Here is a 22365-nt window from a genome sequence, read left to right on the forward strand (position 1 = left end):
GATGTGGCAGCGTTAGGGTGTGGGGGTAAAGGCTGTGTGAGGGGACGCGTCCGAGGAGTTCTCCCCAGGGGCCAAGACTTCAGCTGAGACCTGAAGGACGAGAAGGAGGCAGTTGGGGGAAACAGAGGCAGTGGAAACCGTAGGTGCGGAGGCCATGAGGCGAGAAAGCACTGGAGGCAGGGAGGTCACTGTGGAGCCTAGCAAGTCGGAGGCCAAGACTGTGACGTGGACTGAGCTTGCAGAGCCCAGTCATGCAGGGGTTAGTAGGCCACAGTCCAGTTGAGATTTGTTTTTTGTTTTTGTAAGATTTTATTTGTAAGAGAGCGAGCAGGCACAGGCGGTGGGAAGGGGCTGAGGGAAAAGCAGACTCTCCCCGCTGAGCAGAGAGCCTGATGGGGGGCTCGATCCCAGGACCCTGGGATCATGATCTGAGCCAAAGGCAGACCCTTAACCGACTGAGCCACCCAGGTGCCCCTCCAGTTTAGATTTTATCGTGGAAGTATTAGAAGGTTGTTCAAGGCCTCTTTCCTCCCCCGGGGGATGGACAGGACATTAACAGAATGATTTGCTTCTGGGAGACTGGATTATAGGGGGGCAGAGATGGAAGCCGTGAACCCAGTCAGGAGGCTGCAGTACTGCAGGTGAGAAAGATGGTGGTTGGCCCAGAGCGTTGGTAGTGAGGATGACAGGAAGGGGCAGTGGGAAGACACTTACCAGGCCATGAACTGACAGGACTTGACGACACTGCTTTGGGCGGAGGGGCAGGGGGCAAGGGAGGCGAGAGCTGAAGCCGACGCGGTGGGTGTCAGTGATGCTGTGGAGTGGGTGGGGGCCCGCATACCGCGTCGGGCAGGCGCAGGACTGAGGCCAGGGCCTCTGCAGTCCCTCTGGCTGGGCCGGAGCCGTCCAAGTGCAGATGCCGTGGCAGGTGTCTGGGTCTCGCTGATTGGATCTCGCTGGAGAGGGGCACTTGGGAGTCCTGGGTCTGTAGGTGCTCCTGGAGGCAGGACCCGGTCTTTTCCCAGGAGAGGATGTGGCGCGCGAGGAGGAGAGGACTCAGAGTTCTTAGAGGGTGAGGTCAGAGGAGGACGCGTTGGAGTCGGCAGAATGGAGATGGCGGGTTCGCTGCAGAGGAGGAGTAAGCGGTTTCCGTGGCCTGTGGGACTGGATACTCGCGGCAGATTGGAAATGAGTGGGAGCTGGAGAAACTGTGTTGTAAAAGGGGGCGGAGGAATAGAGGTGGTAGCTTGAGAGAGTTATGGTATCAGGGGAGTTTTGGTTTTTTAAGTTTTTTTTTTTTTTTTAAGGTTTTTGAACAGGCCATTTATACACAAGTTTGAGAAGCTATGGAGAAGGATCCAATGAAGTCACGCTCCCATCCTTTCCTCCATGCACCCAGGCCCCTGTCCCAGGAACAGCTGTGGGATCACAGTGTTTGTCTTTTCTTGGCTGGCTTATTTCACTTAGCATGGTTCAGCCACGTTGTAGCAGGGGTCAGAATTACTTCATTTTTAAGGCTCACTAACATTCCATTGCCCGGGTAGATCACATTTCACTTATCCATTCCTCCACTGATGGACCCTTGGGTTCCTTCCACCTTTTGGCTCTTGTGAATAATGCCGCAATGGGCATGAGAGTACGAATATCACGGAGACTCTGCTTTCAATTCTTTTGAGTACCCATGGGCCTTTTTAAAAGGTCGATTCGAAAGCATATTTGGGGTGTGAATGGGAGTGATCACTAGACAGGGAGAGCTCAAAGGTGCAGCACAAACAGGAAGGTAAACATGGAAGAGCGAAGACCCTGGGCTGGCTGGCAGGGCTGGGAGCCAGAGCGGGAGAGAGGCAGCTGCCCTTGCTAGGAGGAGGAGTGGAGTTTATAGGCGTGCCATTGAGAAATGGTTTAAAGAGATGGTCCGGCTAATAGTAATCAAGAGGTGGCCTGAGTGTCCGTTGGAGGTGAATGGATTCTGAAAGTGTGGAATATTAATAGTCAACTTTAAAAAAGAAGGAAATCTTACCACGTGCTACAGCACGAATGCACCTTGAGGACATTACACTGCATGAGCTAAGACAGTCACAAAAAGACAAACACTGGGCAGTTCCACTTAAGTGAGGAATGTAACTTAGTCACTGTCTTAGAAACAGAAGGTAGAACGGTGGTTGTCAGCGGCTCGGGGAGAGGTGCTGTTCACAGTGTTTCAGTTTTGCAACATGGGAAATTGCAGAGATCTGTTGCACAGTAACACGCATCTGGTTTGAAAGATTGGTTAAGATGGTTATATGTTTTTGCCCGCAGTAATCGTCATCCTAATAAAAGGCCTGGGTTCCTGCTGACGTCTGCTTCCTTGGGGCAGCGCTCAGCCACGTCAGCAGTGTGTGAGTGACATCATAATGGGCCTAGATGGTCTGCAGCGTGGCGGCCTGATGTGCCCACCCACTGGCTCGTGTCAGGCTCTGTGTCTGTGGACTTCGGGCTCTGGCAGCTGTAGAAGCTCTGCAGGTGGATCACCTCACCTGCTCCCTGAAAAAATCAGAATCCTGGGCACGTGAACCTCCAGGACTACGTTGGGGTATTTAGAATTCTCAGATAGGCTCTGGCTCTTTTTCCTCCAGCTCCATGACAGATTGGAATATCCTATTTTTAGCACAATGAATGTACTGGACCCATACATTTTTAATAAAGATCCAATATTGAACTCGCTGGATTTTCTGGAAGAAAAGCTTTGCTCTAGTGAAATGAATCTCAGGCATGTTTTTATTTGGGAAATGAAGGGGAAGCTGTTTAAGAGTAGAGAAAGGGGCATCTGGGTGGCTCAGTCGTTGGGCGTCTGCCTTCGGCTCAGGTCATGATCCCAGTGTCCTGGGATCGAGCCCCGCATCGGGCTCCCTGCTCAGTGAGAAGCCTGCTTCTCCCTCTCCCACTCCCCCTGTTTGTGTTCCCTCTCTCACTGTCTTTCTCTCTCTGTGAAATAAATAAATAAAGTCTTAAAAAAAAAAAAAGTAGAGAAGAATGTTACCTGATTGTCGAGGTTTTTATGGACTTTTCTCCACTTAGCTTTGATTTTAACTGGAGAAAAAAATACTCAGCTCCCATTCCTATAAGCCCTGAGGGGTCCCAGGCGTGTGGGGGCTGTGGGTCCTGTGGCTGGACTTTGCTTGTCTTGCCCTCCCACCCCCAGCGAGACACTAAGCAAACTTTGTGCATGTCTCACCCTGATCTCGGCTCTCGAGGCCCTGATGCTGGACGCCTTCCCCTCCCACAGCTGTAATGCTGTGTGCTCCTGCCGAGCTGGTGTCCCAGTGGTAGACTTCTTTGTGCCTCTAAAGCAATCCCATTTTTCCTGCTCTTTTTTCCTTTTGATCGTTGGGGCTTTTCCACAAATAAAACCATGAATATAAGCATTGTAAAGCAAATATACATACATGAAAAACAAAATCTGGCCCCTTTGATGTGAGTATGGGTGGTGGTGTGCGGAGCCCTGTGCCATTGTCCCCTACACCCTGGGTGCTGCTCAGAGCACAGCGTGGACTCGCTGTAGGTTTGAAACCTACAGCTCTAGTGTTCCGAGTTTACATTCTTTTTAATCTTTTTTTTCTGGTTGTGATATAATTTACATATGGTAGATTCACACTTTGTAGTATCCGATTCTGTGCATCTTGTCAAACTCCTACAATTGTGTGGCTATCACCATCCTCAAGATCTAGAACAGTTCCATCTCCCCTCCCCCAAATGACATTGTGCCCCTTTGTCATCACTTCCTCTCCCCACCCCCAGTCTCTGGCAACCACTTACCTGTCTTCTGTCCCTTTGATTTTGCCTATTCTAGAATGCTGTAGAAATGGAATTCTGTAGTACATAGGCTTGTGAGTCAGGCTCTTTCACTTAACCTAATGCATTTGAATTTCATCCATGTGGCTGTGTATCCAAAGTTTGTTCCTTTTCGGCAGTGTTCTTTAAGGAGGACACTTTTTTTTTTTTTTAACCTGAGTTACACTGATCTTTAAAATGAACACTTTTTAAAACTGGAACATTCTCGTTGAGCCTGTTTTGGGATCCAGCTGGATTTCCGTGCTCTTTTTATTTTGAAATTGATGCTGTCCCAAGTTACCTGTTTGGCATCCTGGAAAAACGCCAGAAGGAGGGAGGTTTGACGGGGACGTGCAGAATAGAGGGGCCCCTTGCCGGTGTTTCCAAGGCCGGATGCCAGGTTCAGTGCGCAGAGCTTGCTGTACCCCACAGTCCCGAGTAATAACTGTTGTGAGTGAACGTCTCCATGGCCTCTGCATTTGTATTCCTCCAGGCTCATCAGATTCAAGAAATGTTTCCCCAGGTTCCATACCACCTCGTGCTGCAGGACCTCCAGCTGACACGCTCGGTAGAAATAACAACAGATAACATTTTAGAAGGACGGATTCAAGTACCTTTTCCCACACAGGTAAGTGAAAAATGGATTCTGTCTTCACAAAGATTTAATCCTGTAAGATTAACTGTTTAGTTCCTTAACTGAATATCATTCATGATTTGATGAAGGGTTTCTGTGAATTTCCTAACTTTGCAAATTTTAACTGAGGACAGACCCACCCCAGGGGCTCAGAGTAAGACAAAGACAAATGTATTGGGGAAATTTTTTGTACAGGTAGACGCTGCAAATCTGCCTGCCCTGCCTGGCCAGCCCAGGAGGTCATAGCGTTGGTTCCTCTTGGACAAGGATTGGCAACCTTTTTCTTTAAAGGGCAGATAGAAATATTTTAGGCTTTGTGAGCCACGGGTCCCTGTTGTAAGGTCTCCGCTCTGCCACCGTAGCGGCCGTGGACGGTATGTGAGTGCAGGTCCCTGACTGTGTTCTAGGAAACATCTATTCACAAAAATAGGTGGAGGGTGAATTTGGCCTGCAAGCTACTGTTTGCTGACCCCCGGCTCTAGGAAGTAATGCCCTCTGTCCCTGGTTGGCTTTGCACATTGATGTGATTTTCCATTAGGTGTAATAGCTGTGTGATTGTATTAACAAGGTCAGATTGCCTGGTGCATTATATAACCTCTTTGAGTACAAGGAGTAGTAACATTTTATTTATTTATTTACTTTAAATTTTAGAAGGGTAGTTGACCTACAATGTTATATTATGTTTCCTTTTGATGTACAGTGTTTCAGATATATGACATAGTGATTTGACCCAAGTATTAACATTTTGAAGCAAGCTTTCTGGCGGGCCCGGGGATCAATACATGACCACGGAGTCATTTAAATCATTCAGCTTCATGTATAAGAATATATGGAAATCTGTTAATAAAATCCTAAAACTTGAGAATCTTTTCAAGAGAGAACGAGCCTGGAGTTTGGAGTCAAATGGGCTGTTGTTAGATGTGGCTCATCTGTCCTTCCCTGTTTGACCTGGCTGTTGACTTTGGATTATCCAGCAGCAGACCCTGGGACAAGGATTCAAGTGCCAGGGGGTCATTTGGGAAGGTTCCAGGACACACAGGCAGCAGGTGGGGCTGTGAGATGGGGGAGGAAAGGCGGCCAGTGAGGGCTTGTTAGAGCAGCTTAGTGTCATGGATTGCTGGAGCTTGATCCCATGGGGGGCCTCTGGAGGGGCGGCGAGCAGGAGCGTTTGGATGCCACTTCCCATCAGCTGCTGGTTGAGGGCCACTTGAGGGGGTGGGATGCACAGTGAACTTGTGCAGCCAGAGTGAGTTCTCAGGCACAGAGACTGGCCAGCCAGCATTGAGGTGGCAGGACCTTTTGGGGAGATGGGCAGGGCTCCAGAGCATCTGTGGCCTTGACCAAGATCTCAGACTGGCTACAAATGAGAAGAACAACAGTAGCTACTTCACAGGGTATTAAGATCAATGAGATGGTCATGTCGGGTTTCCACAAGTGCTCAGTCAGTGTCACCTGCTGTCGATTTGTTCCTGTCGTGCAGTCACTGCTCCTGAGGAGACACTGAATGGGAGCCAGCTGATAACTCAAGCTCAGGCCTCGGGCTCCCTTGTCTTTTTTTTTTCTTTCTTAACTCATTTATTTTTAAAAATTTTTTTATTAACATGTAATATTTGTTTCAGGGGTCCAGGTCTGTGATTCATCAGTCTTACACAATTCACAGCACTCACCGTAGCACATACCCTCCCCAGTGTCCATCACCCAGCCACCCCATCCCTCCCACCCCCCACCCACCCCCCACCACTCCAGCACCCCTCAGTTTGTCTCCTGAGATTAAGGGTCTCTTATGGTTTGTCTCCCTCTCTGGTTTCGTCTTATTTCATGTTTCCCTCCCTTCCCCTATGATCCTCTGTCTTGTTTCTCAAATTTCTCATATCAGTGAGATCATATGATACTTGTCTTTCTCTGATTGACTTATTTCGCTTAGCATAATACCCTGTAGTTCCATGTATGTCATTGCAAATGGCAAGATTTCATTTTTTTGATGGCTGTATAATATTCCATTGTATATATATATATATACCATATCTTCTTTATCCATTCATCTGTTGATGGACATCTAGGCTCTTTCCACAGTTTGGCCATTGTGGACATTGCTGCTATAAACATTGGGGTGCACATGCCCCTTCGGATCCCTACATTTGTATCTTTGGGGTAAATACCCAGTAGTGCAATTGCTGGGTCGTAGGGTAGCTCTACTTTCAACTTTTTGAGGAACCTCCATACTGTTTTCCAGAGTGGCTGCACCAGCTTGCATTCCCACCAACAGTGTAGGAGGGTTCCCCTTTCTCCGCATCCTTGCCAACATCTGTCGTTCCCTGACTTGTTAATTTTAGCCATTCTGACTGGTGTGAGGTGGTATCTCATTGAGGTTTTGATATGGATTTCCCTGATGCCAAGCGATGTTGAGCACTTTTTCATGTGTCTGTTGGCCATTTGTGTGTCGTCTTTGCAGACATGTCTGTTCATGTCTTCTGCCCATTTCTTGACTGGATTATTTGTTTCTTTGGGTGTTGAGTTTGATAAGTTCTTTATAGGTTTTGGATACTTGGGCTCCCTTGTCTTATCTTTGATATTGGTAGCAGCTTCATTACTTTGCTGCCGCAGACTTTGTCAAAGCCCAGACAGCGTTGGGGACCCATGCTCCCTCTGTACCCCAGGTTTTCCCTGGCCCTGTTCCTTAAGCCCGAGCAGCTCCGTACTGTCTGTGGTGGCGTTTCTCTTGCAGCGCTCAGATGGCATCAGGCCTGCATTGAACAGTCCTGTGGAAAGGCCAAACGGAGACCAGGAGGAGGGAGAAGTTTCTGTGCAGGTAAGGTTGCACCCTGGAGAGAGTGTGTATAGGTCCCCGGGGGCAGTCCTGTGGTGCCTGGCGGTGGTCTTCAGTTCTGCCTCTGATGTTCTTGAGGCCTAGGGCAGGGGTGGCAGAGAAGGCCCTGTGCCACATCGTCCCAGGATTTCAGATTAACAAACCAAGCTGTGCCCACAACATGGCCTGCATTTCTACCCAGGGCCTGCAGCCAGCTCCCTGGGCATTATCCTCAGGACCCGGAGGAGAATGGAGTCATGCTGTCCCCGGGCCAGCTCTGCCACCTTGAGCTTGAGCACTAGGAGGGGCAGAGGGAAGCCGGGCGTAGGCAGGACTCAGGGTGATTGGACATCTGAACCCAGAAGGAGACCGAATGGGGCTCAGCTCTCTCGAGTTCTTCCCCGCAGCTCACTTGCCCAACTCGGCATTTCCAGGTGCTTCCATGCACTTCACGCAGATGAGACCCTCTGAGTGGTGTGGAGGTGGGGAGGAGTGTGGTTATCCTGGGAGCCAGCTCTGCGTAGATACGCACATGGGTGACTCGGGTGGCCACCCCTTTCACAAGCAGCTCCTCTGTATGGTTTCCTGGGCAGAGGCGCTCCCCTCTGCACACGCTTAGCCCCCCATCCTGGGGGTTCGCTTCACACCCCTCATCTGTAATTCCCATTTGCTTAATCAATGACCACACTTTCCAGAAACGTTCTTAAGAGACTGGAAAAACCCCAAAACCACCCTGTCATTTTGTGTCTGTGTTTGTGCTGTGGGGCTTCCCAGTCACGGGGCTAGGGTCCGACACCTGCTGCCACCTTGTCCACCAGGGTCTCTTGGGCACTTTTTTTTTTTTTTTTTAGATTTTATTTATTTATTTGACAGACACAACAGCGAGAGAGGGAGCACAAGCAGGGGGAGTGGGAGGTGGGAGAGGGAGAAGCAGGCTTCCCGCCGAGCAGGGAGTCAGGGCGCTTCGTGAAGCAGCTGCTTTAATGGTTGAGTGACGTGGACGCTGCTTTCACCTTGCGTGTTTTTCCCTGCAAGTGGGAAACCCTAAGACTAAGACTTTTTCAAATCCATTGCTGAGTTAAGTTTTTCATATCCAAATCCGTGTTTGGATTGGGCAGCATTTGTAAAATGGTGCCTGGCTTTTGAAGAAGGGATTCAGTTTTGCATTCCTGGGATTTTGGATGGTTGGTCCAGCCTAGATTTGAGTGCTGGGCTGGTTGGGGGCCCCTGGGGGGGAGAGCACGTTCAATTTCTGTCCCGATTCCCCAACTCTGTTTTTACAGTTAATGTGAAGATTTCTGAATTTTTTCTAGCACAGTGAAGGAAAATTACTTATTTCACAAGGAACATTCTCAAGAAGTAAGAAGTCCTTGGATAACAGTCTGTTAGCAAAGACCTCGATGTAGCCCAAGCATGGCATTAACTGTGCTAGTACTGAGTACAGAGTCTCTCCCCTGCCGGAGCCCAGGCTGGCTTGGAAGCCGGCGGGCTGGGGGTGGGCATGTTTCCTTCCTTCATCTCCTTCTCCATTCACCAGCTGCTCCTTCTACCTCCTCCAGAGTCAGGCTCAGGAGGAGGGTGGCTCAGGCCATGTGACCCCAGTGTGTGTATGTGTGTGTGCGCGCGTGCGTGCGCGCAGGTATTACAGTTGTTATCTTACAGATCCCCCTGCCCCATCCAGCACTGGCAACCCTAACTTGGACTGGCTATTTATGACCACCCCTACCTTTGTGGAGGCCATATCGCCCTCCAAGGGGTCCTTTGGGCAAAGCGTTTCAACAACCTCAGGCTGCAGGGCCTGCAGCAGGGCCTTGGAGTCCATGCCAGTTGAACTTGCTCCCCTCGCGGCCTTTTTTTATCTGCCACAAGCAGGTTTCTTTGTCTCGAGATTCCTCAGGTGTGTTGGTCACCACCAGTTCCCAGGGCCCTCAAACTCCAGGGAATATTAGTCTGGACACATGGCTGCCTTCAAGTCACCTCGCTTGCTAGGCTGAAGGCAGGGAAGGGTGGTGAAGGTGTGTGACAGATAAGTGCCACCCAGAGGAAATCTTACAGGTAGGCCAATCGCTCAGCCTCTTCCACCTCAACGTTCTTGTCACCTAGAGGTAGGTGCTGGGCTGACACTGGCCAGCCTGGGTCCGTCCGGTAGCAGGAGCATAGATGGTCTACGTGTGTGGAGGCGCCTGGGCATGGTCTTAGTGGTCAGAGCTTCAGCCAAAACTGAGAGAGTCCCACTTTAATATCCTGTTATACAAGGAATCATGTCATTTACAGCTGTTTAAAAAAAGAGCCTTAGAATTTATCCCTTTTAATCTGCCTGCCTCTGTTTTCAGAGTCAAGTGAAGGTGTAAAATTTGTGCAGTAAATGTGATAAGACTTGTTTAAGTGTTGGAGCGATTTGTAGCAATCGCTACATTTGATTGAAGCAAAAACTTCCCAGAATGCAAACGTTATTATTTTCTGAGAGTACGGTTTCAAGGTGCCTATGTTTTTCATACTGGTAATCCTGTACAATAAATTTCACTAAGACTGAACATCTCGCTTGAGCCAGGTGCTATTCCCAGTGGTGCACTAGCCGGATGCAGCAGCCTGCCTTTCAGGAGCCCACATCGGCCATTGTACATACGCTGCTGGTTCCCCACCTGGCAGCATACCTCCCCATGGGTCCAGAAGAACACTGTTTGGGGCACTTAGGTTGGGTGGGGAATCTGCTGGGAGGGTGGCCTGTGGTCACAGCGGTCCCTCGCTTCCTCTGTGCCCAGACTGAGCGTGTGCCGCTAGACCTCAGTCCCCGGCTGGAGGAGGCCTTGGATTTCGGTGAGGTGGAGGTGGAGCCCAGTGAGGGGGAAGACTTTGAGGCCCGGGGCAGCCGCTTCTCCAAGTCTGCGGACGAGAGGCAGCGCATGCTGGTCCAGCGTAAGGATGACCTCCTGCAGCAGGCGCGCAAGTAAGTTGATCCTCTGGCTCTCGCTCGCTCGTAGAAATCTCCAGTCACAGCCCGGGGGCCCAAAGGCCCTCGGCACGTCAGGCCCACGTCGTGCCTTTTTAAACAGATGGCCAACAATGAAAAACCTTCAGAAATGTTCAGATTCCAAACCTCTCTTGGAAAACCAAAGGGCCTGGGCCTAACTGGTAACCTCCGGCGGGCTGGTCATCTTCCGAGGACGGCTTCGGCCACACTTACTCAGAGCACCTGTGTGCTCCTGGGACCTGAGCCCTTCGTGGTCATGAGTCAGATTCTCTGACCTCCCAGAGGGAGCACTGTCACTGCATTCACGTGACAGACGTCGGGCTGACAAAACAGGCCCAGAGAGGCTAAGCCCGGCCTGCTGTCCGCTCCCAGGCACGCCCTCCTGGCCACCGTGCCTGCAGCTGGAGCTCGGGGTGGCCCTGCGGGTGGCCCTCGGCCGGCCTCGCCCCTGCGGCACAGAGCGTCTGCTCCTGTCCGGGGCCACGTGTCTTCTGCACGGGCTGCTGCCGAGTGACCGCCTCACGAAGGTGCTTGCGAAACGGGGCGGTGACAGATGAAGACACGGCCCGTGTGTTTCTGCGGGTCTGTGTTCCGGAGTTTCCCTCGCCCCTCACGCAAGTCCTTTGGGTTTTGTAGGCGTTTCCTGAACAGAAGTTCTGAAGTCGACTCAGCCTCCGAGAGCTGCCTCCTGTCAGAAGGCACGACCTCTGACCCCGTGACCCTGCGTCGGAGGATGCTGGCCGCGGCCGCCGAGCGAAGGCTCCAGAAGCAGCAGACCTCCTAGCGCTCGCCCGCCGCCCCCCGCCGTGGCCTCCAGCAGCGCCGCCGCCCGGGCCCGGCTGCCCCGCTCTGCGCGCGTCCGACGAGGGGCTCGGCCGCGCCGCGCTGTATAAAGCATGTGGTCTAATAGTGTTTGGACGGCTGACAAACTTAATCCTTTTTTGTAATACTTTCTATGTGACATTTCTCTTCCCTTTAGAAACACTGCACATTTTAATTTGAGGCATGATCTCTTCTGGCGTTGACTGGACTTGTTAGGGGTGGGGTGACTGAGAGGAGGAGGGCGGCCAGAGACCCCCGAAGCCGGCAGCTCCGATTCCCGGGTCGCGGCCGCTGGCGTCCTTGGCTCCAACTCTGGCAGGCAGGGCGGGGGCAGGGCTCCTAAAGGGCCGTGTGGCGCGTGCGGCCCGGGCCCGACGCCTCCGCCGGGTGCTTTGGATTGTCAGACCACTGCTCTCAAAAGGCTCCCGAGGCCAGAGCCCCAGGCTCCTGGAGCCCCGGGCCCGCAGGGCATCTTGGAAAGTGACTCTTGGTTTGCCAGGTGGAGCAGAGGAGGGGAAAGGCCAGGGCCGTCGAGTGGGAGGCGGCGGCCTGCCGGGTCCCAGCCCATCCGGGACTGGCCGCCGAGCCCTGACCCGGTAGCGCTGGTGCTCCGGCCGCTCACGAGCACCCCTGCGTGTCTGTCCCCAGCTCGGGGGTTCACAGCCCCCCACCCCAGACATGGGGGCTGAGCAGCAAGCTTTGGGTTATGGTTTGAATTCCTTGGGCAAGTAAATGAGGTGATGCCGAAGTCTGTGGGTTTGGTCCTTAGAGAAAAGGAGGGCCTTATAAACGGGGCCACTGTTAGAGGGCTTTCTTGGAGAAATAAAGATCTCTCTTGTATCTTCCCTGGAGCTCTTCATTTTCATCACTTTGCTCCTGTTGGTGTCATTAAACATAGAAAGGTAAGATGTTGAATCCACCTCCCTCGGAGCAGACCCAGGTCCTGAACCTGTTCTTCAAATTCTTCACATTTAACTTTCAGGATTTGAAACATGCAATCACAGGCTACATAGTTCGGTTTTATGTCCTCTTGGATTAAGTTTTTTTTTTTTTTTGACGTTTTAAAACATAGTTTTATGGTAGTCCTTTGGGAAGAACCCAGTATTATCTAAAATTATTGGCAAAGTTAAATGTATTTTACATAACTAAAGTTTTTGGAATGTTGACAAGTAATTGAAAAGAGTGATGAGTAAATGTTTAGGCCAAGATAATTTATTTGAATAAATCTTTCAAAAGCCTTACCTTGAAATGCTGTTAGTAGATTTCTGTGATTTTTTTTAAAAAATTGGTTTTGTTTTGCTGAGAGCATAGCTATTTGTTTTTATTGTAAAACAATAATAAAAACGCAAACTCTTCTAGTGTGTTGTGTGTGGCTGGAAGCTCAGGCAGTTTCTTTCCGAAGGGCCGGAATTGGATCCCACTTTGGTTTCTGTTGGAGGGTTTTTTCCCTGTCCATACACCCTGCATGTTGCACACATTAAGGTGACCCCAATTCCGTGTGTTTTTAGGTTTCAAATGTGTGAAAAGAGGGAATGGCTTGGAGACCATTTTAGAGGGTGTTGAGACATTGGAATAAAGCAATCCGACCGTGATCAAAGCAGAGACCTGCCTTCCGTAGCTTCAATGACCCCAGAAGAGAAGTCCTAGATGCACCCTTAGAATTTGTACCTGGATAGTAAAAGATCCTGGACACCATATAGTCTCTTGGCTTTTGTCACTTCTTGGGGGCATCTGGGACCGAGGCTCAGGGCGGTGGCAGGAGGCCAGGCCAGGGTCCTGCCACATTGGGGTGGGGGGCTCCCATCCCGCTCTACCTCCCGGGTGCTGGCTGGCTCCGGGCCGCGGGCGCCAGTTCTGTGCTCAGCCGTGCTGGCCCAGAGCGGAGGCCGGGCTGCGGGCCCAGGTTTGTCAGCTGGGAACAGGGCCTGGGGTGAGTGGTGGTGGAGTAGCCCTTGCCCTCTCTGCTCTTCTGGAATTGGTCCGTGTTACTCCCTCCGTTTTCTTACGGGCCCAGTTTTGTTGACATTTTAGGTTCTCCTCAGTCCTGCACCGCCCCCCGCTCCCCCTCCCCCGCCCCAGATTTTGAGGCTTTTATGAACCACAGAAAGGTGGTCCTCGTGGATGTCTTACTTGTGCTGGTAGAGATCCTAGGTGTCCAGTGGCCACACGGACCCGATTTCCCACCGGAGCTGTGTAGACCATGTGCTCTCTCATCTTCAGCCAGCAGATGCGGTCGGGGGTGGAAGGCAAGCTGAGCGCTCCCCCGAGCAGGGCCCAGCACGCACAGGGAGCCACCGCCTTGTGACCAGCTTGTCAAGCAGTAACCTCCGCCCGCCTGCCCTGACGCCCTTCATCGCCTGGAAGCCTCCATCTCTCATCTCATCACCCCTACTCGTGTTAGGTGAGAAATGGTTCCAACCCGACTGCGAATTAGAGTCACCCGTGGAGCTTCTAGAAACCATGAGGCCAAGGTTCCGCCCCCCTGCTCCTTGTTCTAATTGACTTGTCTTTCCTGCGCTGTTTCCCCCAAAATGCTTCCTGACTTCCATTTTAAGGAGGATAAGGCAGAGACCTGTTTGTTTTGCCTACAAAACTCATTTGAAAAGTAGGAGAGAACACCGCTAGAATACGGCTCGTTTTTAGGGAACTTGAGGTAGACAGAGTCACGGCATTCTTCGACCTTGTGTCTGCATCCTGGTTTGCCCCCCAGGCCGATGTCATGTCATCCAGTTGTGGACCATGAGTGCGACCTTGCCATCACGTGGATGGTGGGGGGGCCTCCCCCTGCAGGCAGGTCGGGGCGAGGGTTGCTGGTGGGAAAAGCAGGGGAAGGGGAGGTGCGGCCCGGCGGAGGAAGGCCAAGGGTGCCCGACCAGTTCTTTACAACAGGGAGAGTTAGCCTCCTGTTATTCCTAGCTCTGTGCGACAGTATGGACCTCTACCGCCATCCCCACTCAACTCAAAAGACCCTTGGGATTGCTAGTGGGAGTGCGTCCCAGGCTGGTAACTCCCATTTGTTGGTGTGTGGAGAGGAGTCAACCAACTGACCTCTTCACGGCCCTCCTGTCTCCCTAGATGGCTGTTGCGCTGACCGCTCGGCTAAGAAGTGATCCGTGGACATGATAACAAGGACTTTGCTGGCTGGGTCCCCTCCAGGTCCCAGTCTCAAGCAGTTTGCTGGTTATTACAGCACAAGCCTGGCGAGCCAGGGGCCGGGGGGATAAGGCCTGCAGCCTGGAGGAGCAGAGAGTCCAGGCTGAGCTGATCTCAGTTGTCCTGCATGTTCAGCCTGCGGTGGGCCTCCTGGCAGCCAGGCGCAGTAGGGGAGGCTTTTAAAGATGTCCAGGTGGATGGATAATGACCCCTTGGGTGCAGAAGGCCCAGGCAACTTAGCCTTATTTGTTAGGACCAACCACCCACCTTCCCACTTCAGTGGAACCACTGGTATAGAAGAAGTAAGACCCTATCTTAGCAGAAAGTTTGGAATTACCTGCTTTGCCCACCCCACCCATTTTTTTCCCCCATTCCTGTCCTCAATTCCACCCTCCCCTCAAACCAGCTGAGTGAGGAGAGGCGGGGTGGGGGCCTCTGCAGGTGGGAATGGCGAGCCCATTCCTAGGCCTTCCTTGCTCCCAGGTGGCTGAGCTCAGCAGGCTCCCCTTGGGCGGGGGGGGCAGCACAGGGCGGGGATGTGTTGGGGGGGGGATGTGGATGTAGAGAAGGCCTGGGGTGGTGGTGGGGAGAAGATCCTTATCTGGCATTTGCAGCCCTACCCGCCAGCCTCCCAGTGTTTGTGGCCCAGTCAGATCCCTCCTTCCCTCCTGTCAGAATGAAGCCCGAGGGTGAGAGACTCAGGAATACAGACAAACATTCTCTTTATTGAGCTACACATGAATTTTCCATTAGTCAGAGAAGTAGACTGGCAGTGTGTAAGATATCACAGAAACCTCACCGATTGGGAATAGAAAGGCTTAGAAAGACCCGTGGGCTTTTTTTTTTCTTTTTTCCTTTTTTTCAAGTTTTTTTTTTTTCTGTATTTTTAATTTTTTTGTGTGTTTTGTCTTTTCACCTCCTCTTTATCTGAAATGGCCGTGACTGGTCTTCTTCAGCAAATAGTAAATCTGAAAAGTGACACCGTGAAGAGGTTGGGGGTTTGGATAGTAGAAATGACATAGGACTGATCATGGAAACTGGCTTTCATGTAAACACTACATTCCATCTGTTTTTAAAATTTTTTTTTTGTTTTTTTTTCCATCATGTGGTATTTAAAAATTTTTTTTTGTTCTTTTTATCTGCAGCACAAACATCCCCACATGAGAAGGAGCGAACACAGGTCACTGAAACAAAGGAGAAGGCAGAGAGGGGCGCACACACACAAAGGGAGCATCCATCTGAGAGACTGAGAAGCAAAAATGTCAAAGGAAAAAAATCCACAACCCCGTTTCCCAAAGACTATGAAAGCTGATCTGGTATGTGATACAGAGTGCTCATCTGGACAAAAAAACAAAAACGAAAACAAAAACAAACAAAAAAATCATAAAGGGAATCTGTAGAAAGGAGATTGGCGGGAAAATCATTTTCCATACGGCTCTGTTTATATGTTTGATCGGTACTCCTTTTGGCGGCTACTGGCCAGTGAGAGCTGTGCTTTTCTAGGTGAACCTGGAGTGAGCCTGGGGCTGGCTGGCTTGGGGGGTGGGGTTGGGGCACTCTGGGAAACACAGCCTGAGCATGCTCCCCAGAACCTGAGCCCCCAGGAGGGGCGGGCAGACAGGTGGCAGCTCTGCAGGTGCACTGGGGGCCCCTCTACACTGGGGATGGGTGGGGTGCGGGTACAGATGTGTATGCTGCTTTATTTCCCAAAAAAAAAAAAAAAGAGAAAAAAAGACAAATATGGATGAAATGGTGAGTTTTCCTTTTTCTTCTTTTTTTTTTTTAAGCTACAAAGCACATGAGAAATGTTCTTTTTTTCCTTTCAAATTCTAAATGTAAAGACTCAACTAAAACCAGATTCTACAGCATTCTACAGAAATACACAGCCATCAGTCACTCTGGGGTCGTAGGTTGGACAGGGGCTTGATACAGAAAGGCTGTGTGTCTTACAAAGGCCAAAAGGTCATGCTACCAGGAGATCAACGTCAACAGCAAAGAGTCCGTGAAGCAGTCTGTAGAGAGAGAGATAAGGGGGTCCAGTCTGACCATTTTCTTTGATTTTAAAAACCAACCAACCAAAAAAAAAAAAAAAAACCCCGAAAAAACCCTAGAATTAATGTTTAATAATGTTGGGGTGGGCAAGATGGGGCAGCATCACAGGAGGGATCAAGAACTCCAGGGGAGCCCAGCCCAGGCCCCCTGGGAGGCTTCACCCTAAAGGACCCTGATTCTGGTCAGGCCTACATTAATCCGGCCCTCCCCGGGCCACCGCTGTCCTTCTCACCTCCCCCCTGCTCCCTCTGGGCCCTTCTCTTCTCCAGGGGGCTGGCTTCAACTCTGCAGGTGAATTGCAGCCCTGGTCTCAATGTCCCCTCCCCTCAGCTGCTTCTAGAAAGCAGGCCAGGTCTCCCGTTCCTCGACTCTCGCCTTTGAATAAAGAAAACTCAGGAGACCGTGGATTGGCCGGAGCAACGATTCTTCTAAATGCTTGGAATTAACAACCACTGCCACCCAAGAGAGAAGCATCCTTAGTTTTCCTGTTGTTGGGAGTAGAGGGTAGGGAGAGGTTTAGCGTGTTGGCCAGTTTTTGAAGGGCTTTGGAATTTGCATGAGAGCAGGACAGAACTGAGACCGCGCAGCCTCGGGGGGCGGGCAGGGGGCAGAGAAGCCGGACTCATGCCAGGCCTTTCTTTGCCCCTCCCTCTGCTCACAGAAATGGGTCTCAGAGTAAAATCACGTGGCTGATCTTAAAAGGATGGACTCCCAAATCAGGACCCCCATCACGACATGTGTGTGTGTGTGTGAGCGCGTGTGCACGCTCGTGTGCTATCCCGGAAAACCCCCGATGATCTATGGGATGGCGGTCAGTTCTGTCCAAAGCTCTTTCTAATACAAACTAAAAAGATTTTTTTTAATATATATTTGTATATATATAAGGTCTTGTTATGCCTTTTTAAAGTTTATTTACCAACTTGCATTTGTTAGGGGGGGGGTGTGCGCGTGCGCGCAAACTTCTCTGTGAGTGCTGCGGTCATTACCAAATAGGTTGCTATACAGGACAAGAGGTCAGTACAAGCCGCAGCCCCGCAGGTTGTTGGCAATGATTATGTCAGTGACGGCGTCGAATACCACCTGGATATTATTCGTGTCTGTGGCACAAGTCATGTGACAGTAAATTTCTTTGTTGGGTGAGCGGTTTTTGCTTTCAAATTGTGCTTGGATGTAGGCGGCCGCGTCCTCGTAGGTATTGGGGCCTGCAACAAGACAGAACAGGGGAGAGGCCCCGGTGAGAGCTGCGGCGGCAGGGGGGCCAGGGCCGGGGGCTGGGAACCCCCTCCCTGCCCAGGTGCGGGCTGTGGGGTTCCGGGCGTGGTCGCATCTTTCACTAAGACCACGTCAGCTTAGCTCTTGCCTGGCTCTTGCCTTGGTAAGGCCTTTGACTGGTTCCGCACTGGATCTGCCCAGGAGCCCTGGGAGGGCAAGGGCCACAGGTCACCCCTTTTGCTTTCTAGGCGAGCACACTGAGACTGGGGCCCGGGGCTGCCCGTCCCCACACTCACCTGTGATCTAAACCAGGACAGGGAAGTCTGATGGAAGAGCTCTGGGGAAGGGGGTGCCCCGGGATTCGTGGCATCCCAGACGGTGGCGGGGGACGAGCTGAAGCCCCTGGACAGGGCTGGGGGGTGGGAGCAGTGGTCTCCCCTGGGTGGGAAGCTTAAGTAGCTTGCTGTGTGTAACTGGCTCGTCTCCCCTCCACAATCCCTTGGCTGTCCCCTGGGGTCCTGGCCGGTGCCTGGTAAGGACAGTTTTCCAACCAGCTACAACCCAAACCTTTGTGGCTCTGCCCTGCAGACAGCCGTCAATGACCATGGAAGGTGGACCAGCACGGAATTGCCGAAAAGCCCCATCGAAGGAAGATGCCCCATTGTCACAAGCGCAGCTGGGATCTGGCCAGCATGGAAGCGATCGGATCTTTCTCCCCCTGCCCTAGCCCACCCTGGCCCACTCTCCAGCCGGAAGGTGTGAGCCACGGGGGCGGACTGGGGCTCCGGCCTTCTGTAGCCAGATTAGCGAAGAGGAGGGGTCAAAGGTAAGGGGTAGGGAGGTCTCTGAGGTGGGGGGCAGGGCAGAGGCCCCTCCTCAACCCCACTCTCGGCTGGGCACCAAAAGCAGAAGAGCCCGGAGGGGCAAGTGTGGCAAAGACAAGTCAGTGGCAGCTCGAAGACTAGACTCAGCACGGGGGTGGACCCCATCAGGGAGCTTCCTGTCCAGAGAGGGCCAAGACTGGGCGCTGATGGAGGTGAGAAGCCTGCGGGGGCGCCCCACCCAGATGGCGGGGGTGCCTGGCTGTGGCTTCGTAACGTCTGCGGGGTCAGTACCCGGCCATCCGTTCGAGCTCCCCTTGTACACCCAGCCGCCCCGTCCCGGCCCCTGCCCCACAGCTTGTTCTGTGTCCCACAGGCCTTGGTGCCCCATGGCACCACTGTGTCGGTGACCATTTGTCATCCATCGTGGGGGCGGGGTTTGAACTCAAGCTGGATTCCTCTGGAGGTCCTAGAAAACACCCATGTTTCTCAAAGTCAGGCTGACTTTCTCCGGGGGCGCCAGAGCCCTATGGTCCCCGGCACCAAGACTGACCAGTCCTCGGACCAGGTCCCAGATTGGGCTCCCGTGGGGCTGGACCCTGGGGACAAGGAAGAGCCTGAGGGTCGAACCTGCCCGCAAGGGTGGCACTGGCCTCAGGAGGCCTGCTGGGGCCGGTGGCTGCCAAGCCACTCTCTGGCACCACAACTTTCTAAGGACCTGAATTGGTCCTGACGGGCCTCAGCTGAGGCTGAGGGAGCTCAGGAGTGTCTGAGGAGAGCAGACTGCAGCCAGGCCGCCCCCAGCAGGGCCCCCCTCGGCCCCGGGGCAGCCGGGCGCTGGGCCTGTCCGGCTCGCCCCATGCCCTCCCGGGCTCCCTCTAGTCTCCATGGCCGCTTCCCCCTTTCTTCGTTTCCATCCTCGGAGTAACACGAGGACAGTGACAGCCAGCGGTAAGTACGCCTGGCACCTGGCTCCGTTCCTTCCATTCACCCACACGGCCACCCCGAGCGTGGGCAGCCTCGTGCCCGGGTGGTCGGTCTGCCCACAGTAGCAGGCGTCTGGCTCCAGGAGCCCGCGCCCGCCCTGTCTCCCCCTGCCCCGCATTCGCCAGCCGTGCCGAGCATCAGGGAGGGGACAGGCTGATGGGCTGCCTCTTCCTCACGGTAGAGGGGGCTGGAGGGCCCGCACCCGTCTCTTCGGGAACCCGGCCGGGTCCGGGGGCCTGTATAGCCCTGGGAGCTGAGTGCAGCCCGTCTCCCCCGGGGCTGTCAGTGTGTGGGTTCCCGGCGGAGCCAACTTCTGACAGGACATCCTCCTCCACTGCCGGCCCGAGGGCCACTAGAAGCTTCCCGGTCCCCAGAGGGATGGAGGCTGGGCTCTGCTACCCCACTAGCGCTGGCCAGCCTTCACCAGCAGCCCAGCAGCCGCCCTCCATGCGCTGCTAGAGATGGCCTGACACCTCATCACCCCTTCAGAAGGAGCTTCTGCACGGGGGTCTGTGACGCATCCTCCCGGGAGCCTGATGAGAGAGAAGTTGCCCCCCCCCAGAGAAGGCGGGAGAGAGGCGGCCAGGGGTGGAGGAGGCTTGCAGAGAGCTGGAGTGGTTTGATGTGAGGGAAAGGCCAGGGCCATGGGAAGAGGGGGACAGCAGGGATGGTGGGGGGATGGCTGGGGGAGGGGGGTAGGTGTGGTGGGGGAGGGGCAGGAGTGCCGCACACCATACACCCGAGCAGGCGGGGGCTCAAAAGCAGCCTGGACCGCCTTCCAGGCCGCGTGCCCACGCTTGCGAGTTCATGCCAAGGTGCTGTGTGGCCTCGCGGCCTGCCAGCGCAGGGCTAAGGGCAGGCCACTGGCGAGCCTGGGGAGGCAGGAGAGTTTTTCTTGACGGTGAGCAAGATGAAAGGGGAAGGCTGTGGTCCTGTCCTGCCTCGTGATTCCTGCCAGGGTGCTCTCGAGTCACGTGACTGCGACACCAGTGGATCGGGAGGGTCCATTTCCTCCCCACCGGCCCGGGGCCGTGTCCTGGGAAGGGCCCAAGTGAGCCACACCCTACCGTGTGTCTCGGCGTCCCTGTGGGACTGGGGCGGAGGCCAGGCAGCCCGACCCCAAGCCCATGGGCAGAGGCGGGGCCTCCCCGACACCCACCTGTGTATTCAGGAAAGCAGATGGTCAAAGGTGACTTCTTGATCTTCTCACCAAAGAGATCTTTCTTGTTGAGGAAGAGAATGATGGAGGTATCGATGAAGAACTTGTTGTTACAGATGGAGTCGAAGAGCATGAGAGACTCGTGCATGCGGTTCTGCAGCCCCAGGGGAGGGAAAGAGAGCCAGACAGACAGCGGGAGGGACAGACACGGAGACAGGGAAAGAGAAGAGAATTAGGTTTTGAGAGGGAGGAACGGGGCTGCTCAGCAGCTCAGGCGGGGGCTCCTGGGCCCCCAGGGCTCCTTCGAAGGTGACAGTAGAAATGCGACCTGTCACAGCACAGGGCCGGCTCAGTCCGGTGCGGGGCCGTCTATACCGTTGTCCCGGGGCTAATGGCAGAGACTGGACTGAGACCCAGCCACTGGATGGTCTCCCCGCATGGGCAGGTGTGTAGGGGTCGGGGAGGTGGCGCTGGACGAGCCCGCGAGCTGGGTTGCAGCACTTCCGGCCCAGGTCTTTCCTCTGGGGCCCTATCTGTGGGTGGAAGTGTCCTCTGGGAGTGGTGAGGGACGGAGGGGAAGTCACTCCAGGCTCTTGCCAGCATCCTTGCATGCCACCACTGTGGGGAGATGGTCCTGCCCAGGCAGGGGGCCCTGGGGGTCTGGCCAGACTTCCTCTGGCTGGGCCAAACTCAGCCACGTCTGATGCTGCACGGAGTTTGGAGCAATGCAGACGTGAAGTACCGTCTTGCACACACGAATCTGTTTAGCAAAGGAGTGACTGTGATGGCCACTCCCAATAGAGCAGAGCCTGAGGGGGGCGGCCCTTTGCCCTGGGCAAGGACTGGCTCATTCTACAGTGGGGTGTCAAGCACATAAACTTGGGCAATGTTTCTTGGCAATGCAGGGGAGCACGTGTCTCTGTGAGCGAAGCCATTTCTGCATGGGAAGGTGGTTCCTCCATGGAATGTACCTTCCCAGGGAAAGGGACAGCCACTCATTTTCCCCAAGGAGCCTATCCTCGCCTTGGGAACTTATCCGTTCCAAACCCAGCTCCATGGGTAACTCCAGGCCACGCTGTTCCTCTCTAGTAAGAAGACTGAACAAGTCATTGCAGAGAAGTGGCATGGGGGATCAGCTCCTTCCCTGGGGCCCAGCAAGCAGCTGCAGCTGAGTACATGGTCAGTTGAGTTGCCGTGGCCGCCCTCCTCTGGTGGAGGGCCGGTGAGGAAGATGGTGGGGTGGCCTCTACTGGTCACTGGGCCCTGCTCTGCCGAGCACTAAGCCCAGCACTTGACCTGCCTCACCTGATTTAGCCTCATCAACCCTTAGGGAATAGGGAGAGCCGACAGAGCGGGGGCCCAGAAGAGCAGAGACGTGGACCCGGCTCTGGGCCAGAGCGAGAGCTTATGACACCAAATGGGTTTGTCCAGCTAAGACGAGCGGTCTGTGGCCTTTAGAGGAGTAAGTCCTAAGAGGGTCATGACCAGTTCTGCGCATCTTCAGTCCCTCTTCCATGACGGCATTACTACCCCAGTGACCTGTAAGGGTCTCCCAGCCCCAAACCCTACGCTCACGGCTCAGGCCAGTTGCTGGAACACGAGCTCAGCTGCCCCTCGGGAGCCTGCACACTGGCGTGGTTCTCAGCTCCTCTGCGAGCTGCAGGAAACGGCCTTGGCCTGCTCTGTAAACTAGTTCAGTAAACACCTATGATCCTGTTACCCTCCCAGCCTCAACCGGCACATTCTGTTCTCAGCCCCCCAAAGTTGGCCCACGGCCTGCACAATTGCACTCAGGGAGGCTCCCCGGGGCCGTTCAGATGAGGACGGGTGGAAGCCCAAGGCCGAGGGCTGGGAACACTCAGGCTCCCGGCGCCACCTCTGGGGGCAGAGAACAGATGCTCCGCCACCCAAGGACTCACTAGGAAAGGGCCTCCCACC

General features: G+C 53.6%; 2 protein-coding genes across 3 annotated transcripts in view; one reads left to right on the plus strand and one right to left on the minus strand.

The window, feature by feature from the left end:
- Positions 1 to 12317, plus strand: part of AMFR (autocrine motility factor receptor) — a 46417-nt gene extending 34100 nt beyond the window's left edge. The window contains exons 11-14 of the mRNA XM_035025180.1: positions 4304 to 4438; positions 7170 to 7253; positions 10013 to 10197; positions 10858 to 12317. Of these exons, the coding sequence (XP_034881071.1) occupies positions 4304 to 4438; positions 7170 to 7253; positions 10013 to 10197; positions 10858 to 11005 (552 nt within the window). The 3' untranslated portion in view covers positions 11006 to 12317. The remainder of the gene's footprint in view (positions 1 to 4303; positions 4439 to 7169; positions 7254 to 10012; positions 10198 to 10857) is intronic.
- Positions 12318 to 14901: 2584 nt separating this feature from the next.
- The window catches only part of GNAO1 (G protein subunit alpha o1), a 171055-nt gene continuing 163591 nt past the window's right edge, over positions 14902 to 22365 (minus strand). The window contains exons 7-9 of one of the 2 annotated variants that reach the window (XM_035025183.1): positions 20428 to 20581; positions 17235 to 17450; positions 14902 to 16208 (exon numbers count right to left, since the gene is read on the minus strand). In XM_035025183.1, the coding sequence (XP_034881074.1) occupies positions 17263 to 17450; positions 20428 to 20581 (342 nt within the window). In that variant the 3' untranslated portion in view covers positions 14902 to 16208; positions 17235 to 17262. Of the gene's footprint in view, positions 17451 to 20427; positions 20582 to 22365 lie in introns of both variants that reach the window. The other variant, XM_035025181.1, reaches the window with a different exon arrangement.

Source organism: Mirounga leonina, unplaced genomic scaffold (genome assembly GCF_011800145.1).
Source record: "Mirounga leonina isolate KUSES-001 unplaced genomic scaffold, KU_Mleo_1.0 Mir_180, whole genome shotgun sequence".
NCBI lineage: Eukaryota > Metazoa > Chordata > Mammalia > Carnivora > Phocidae > Mirounga > Mirounga leonina.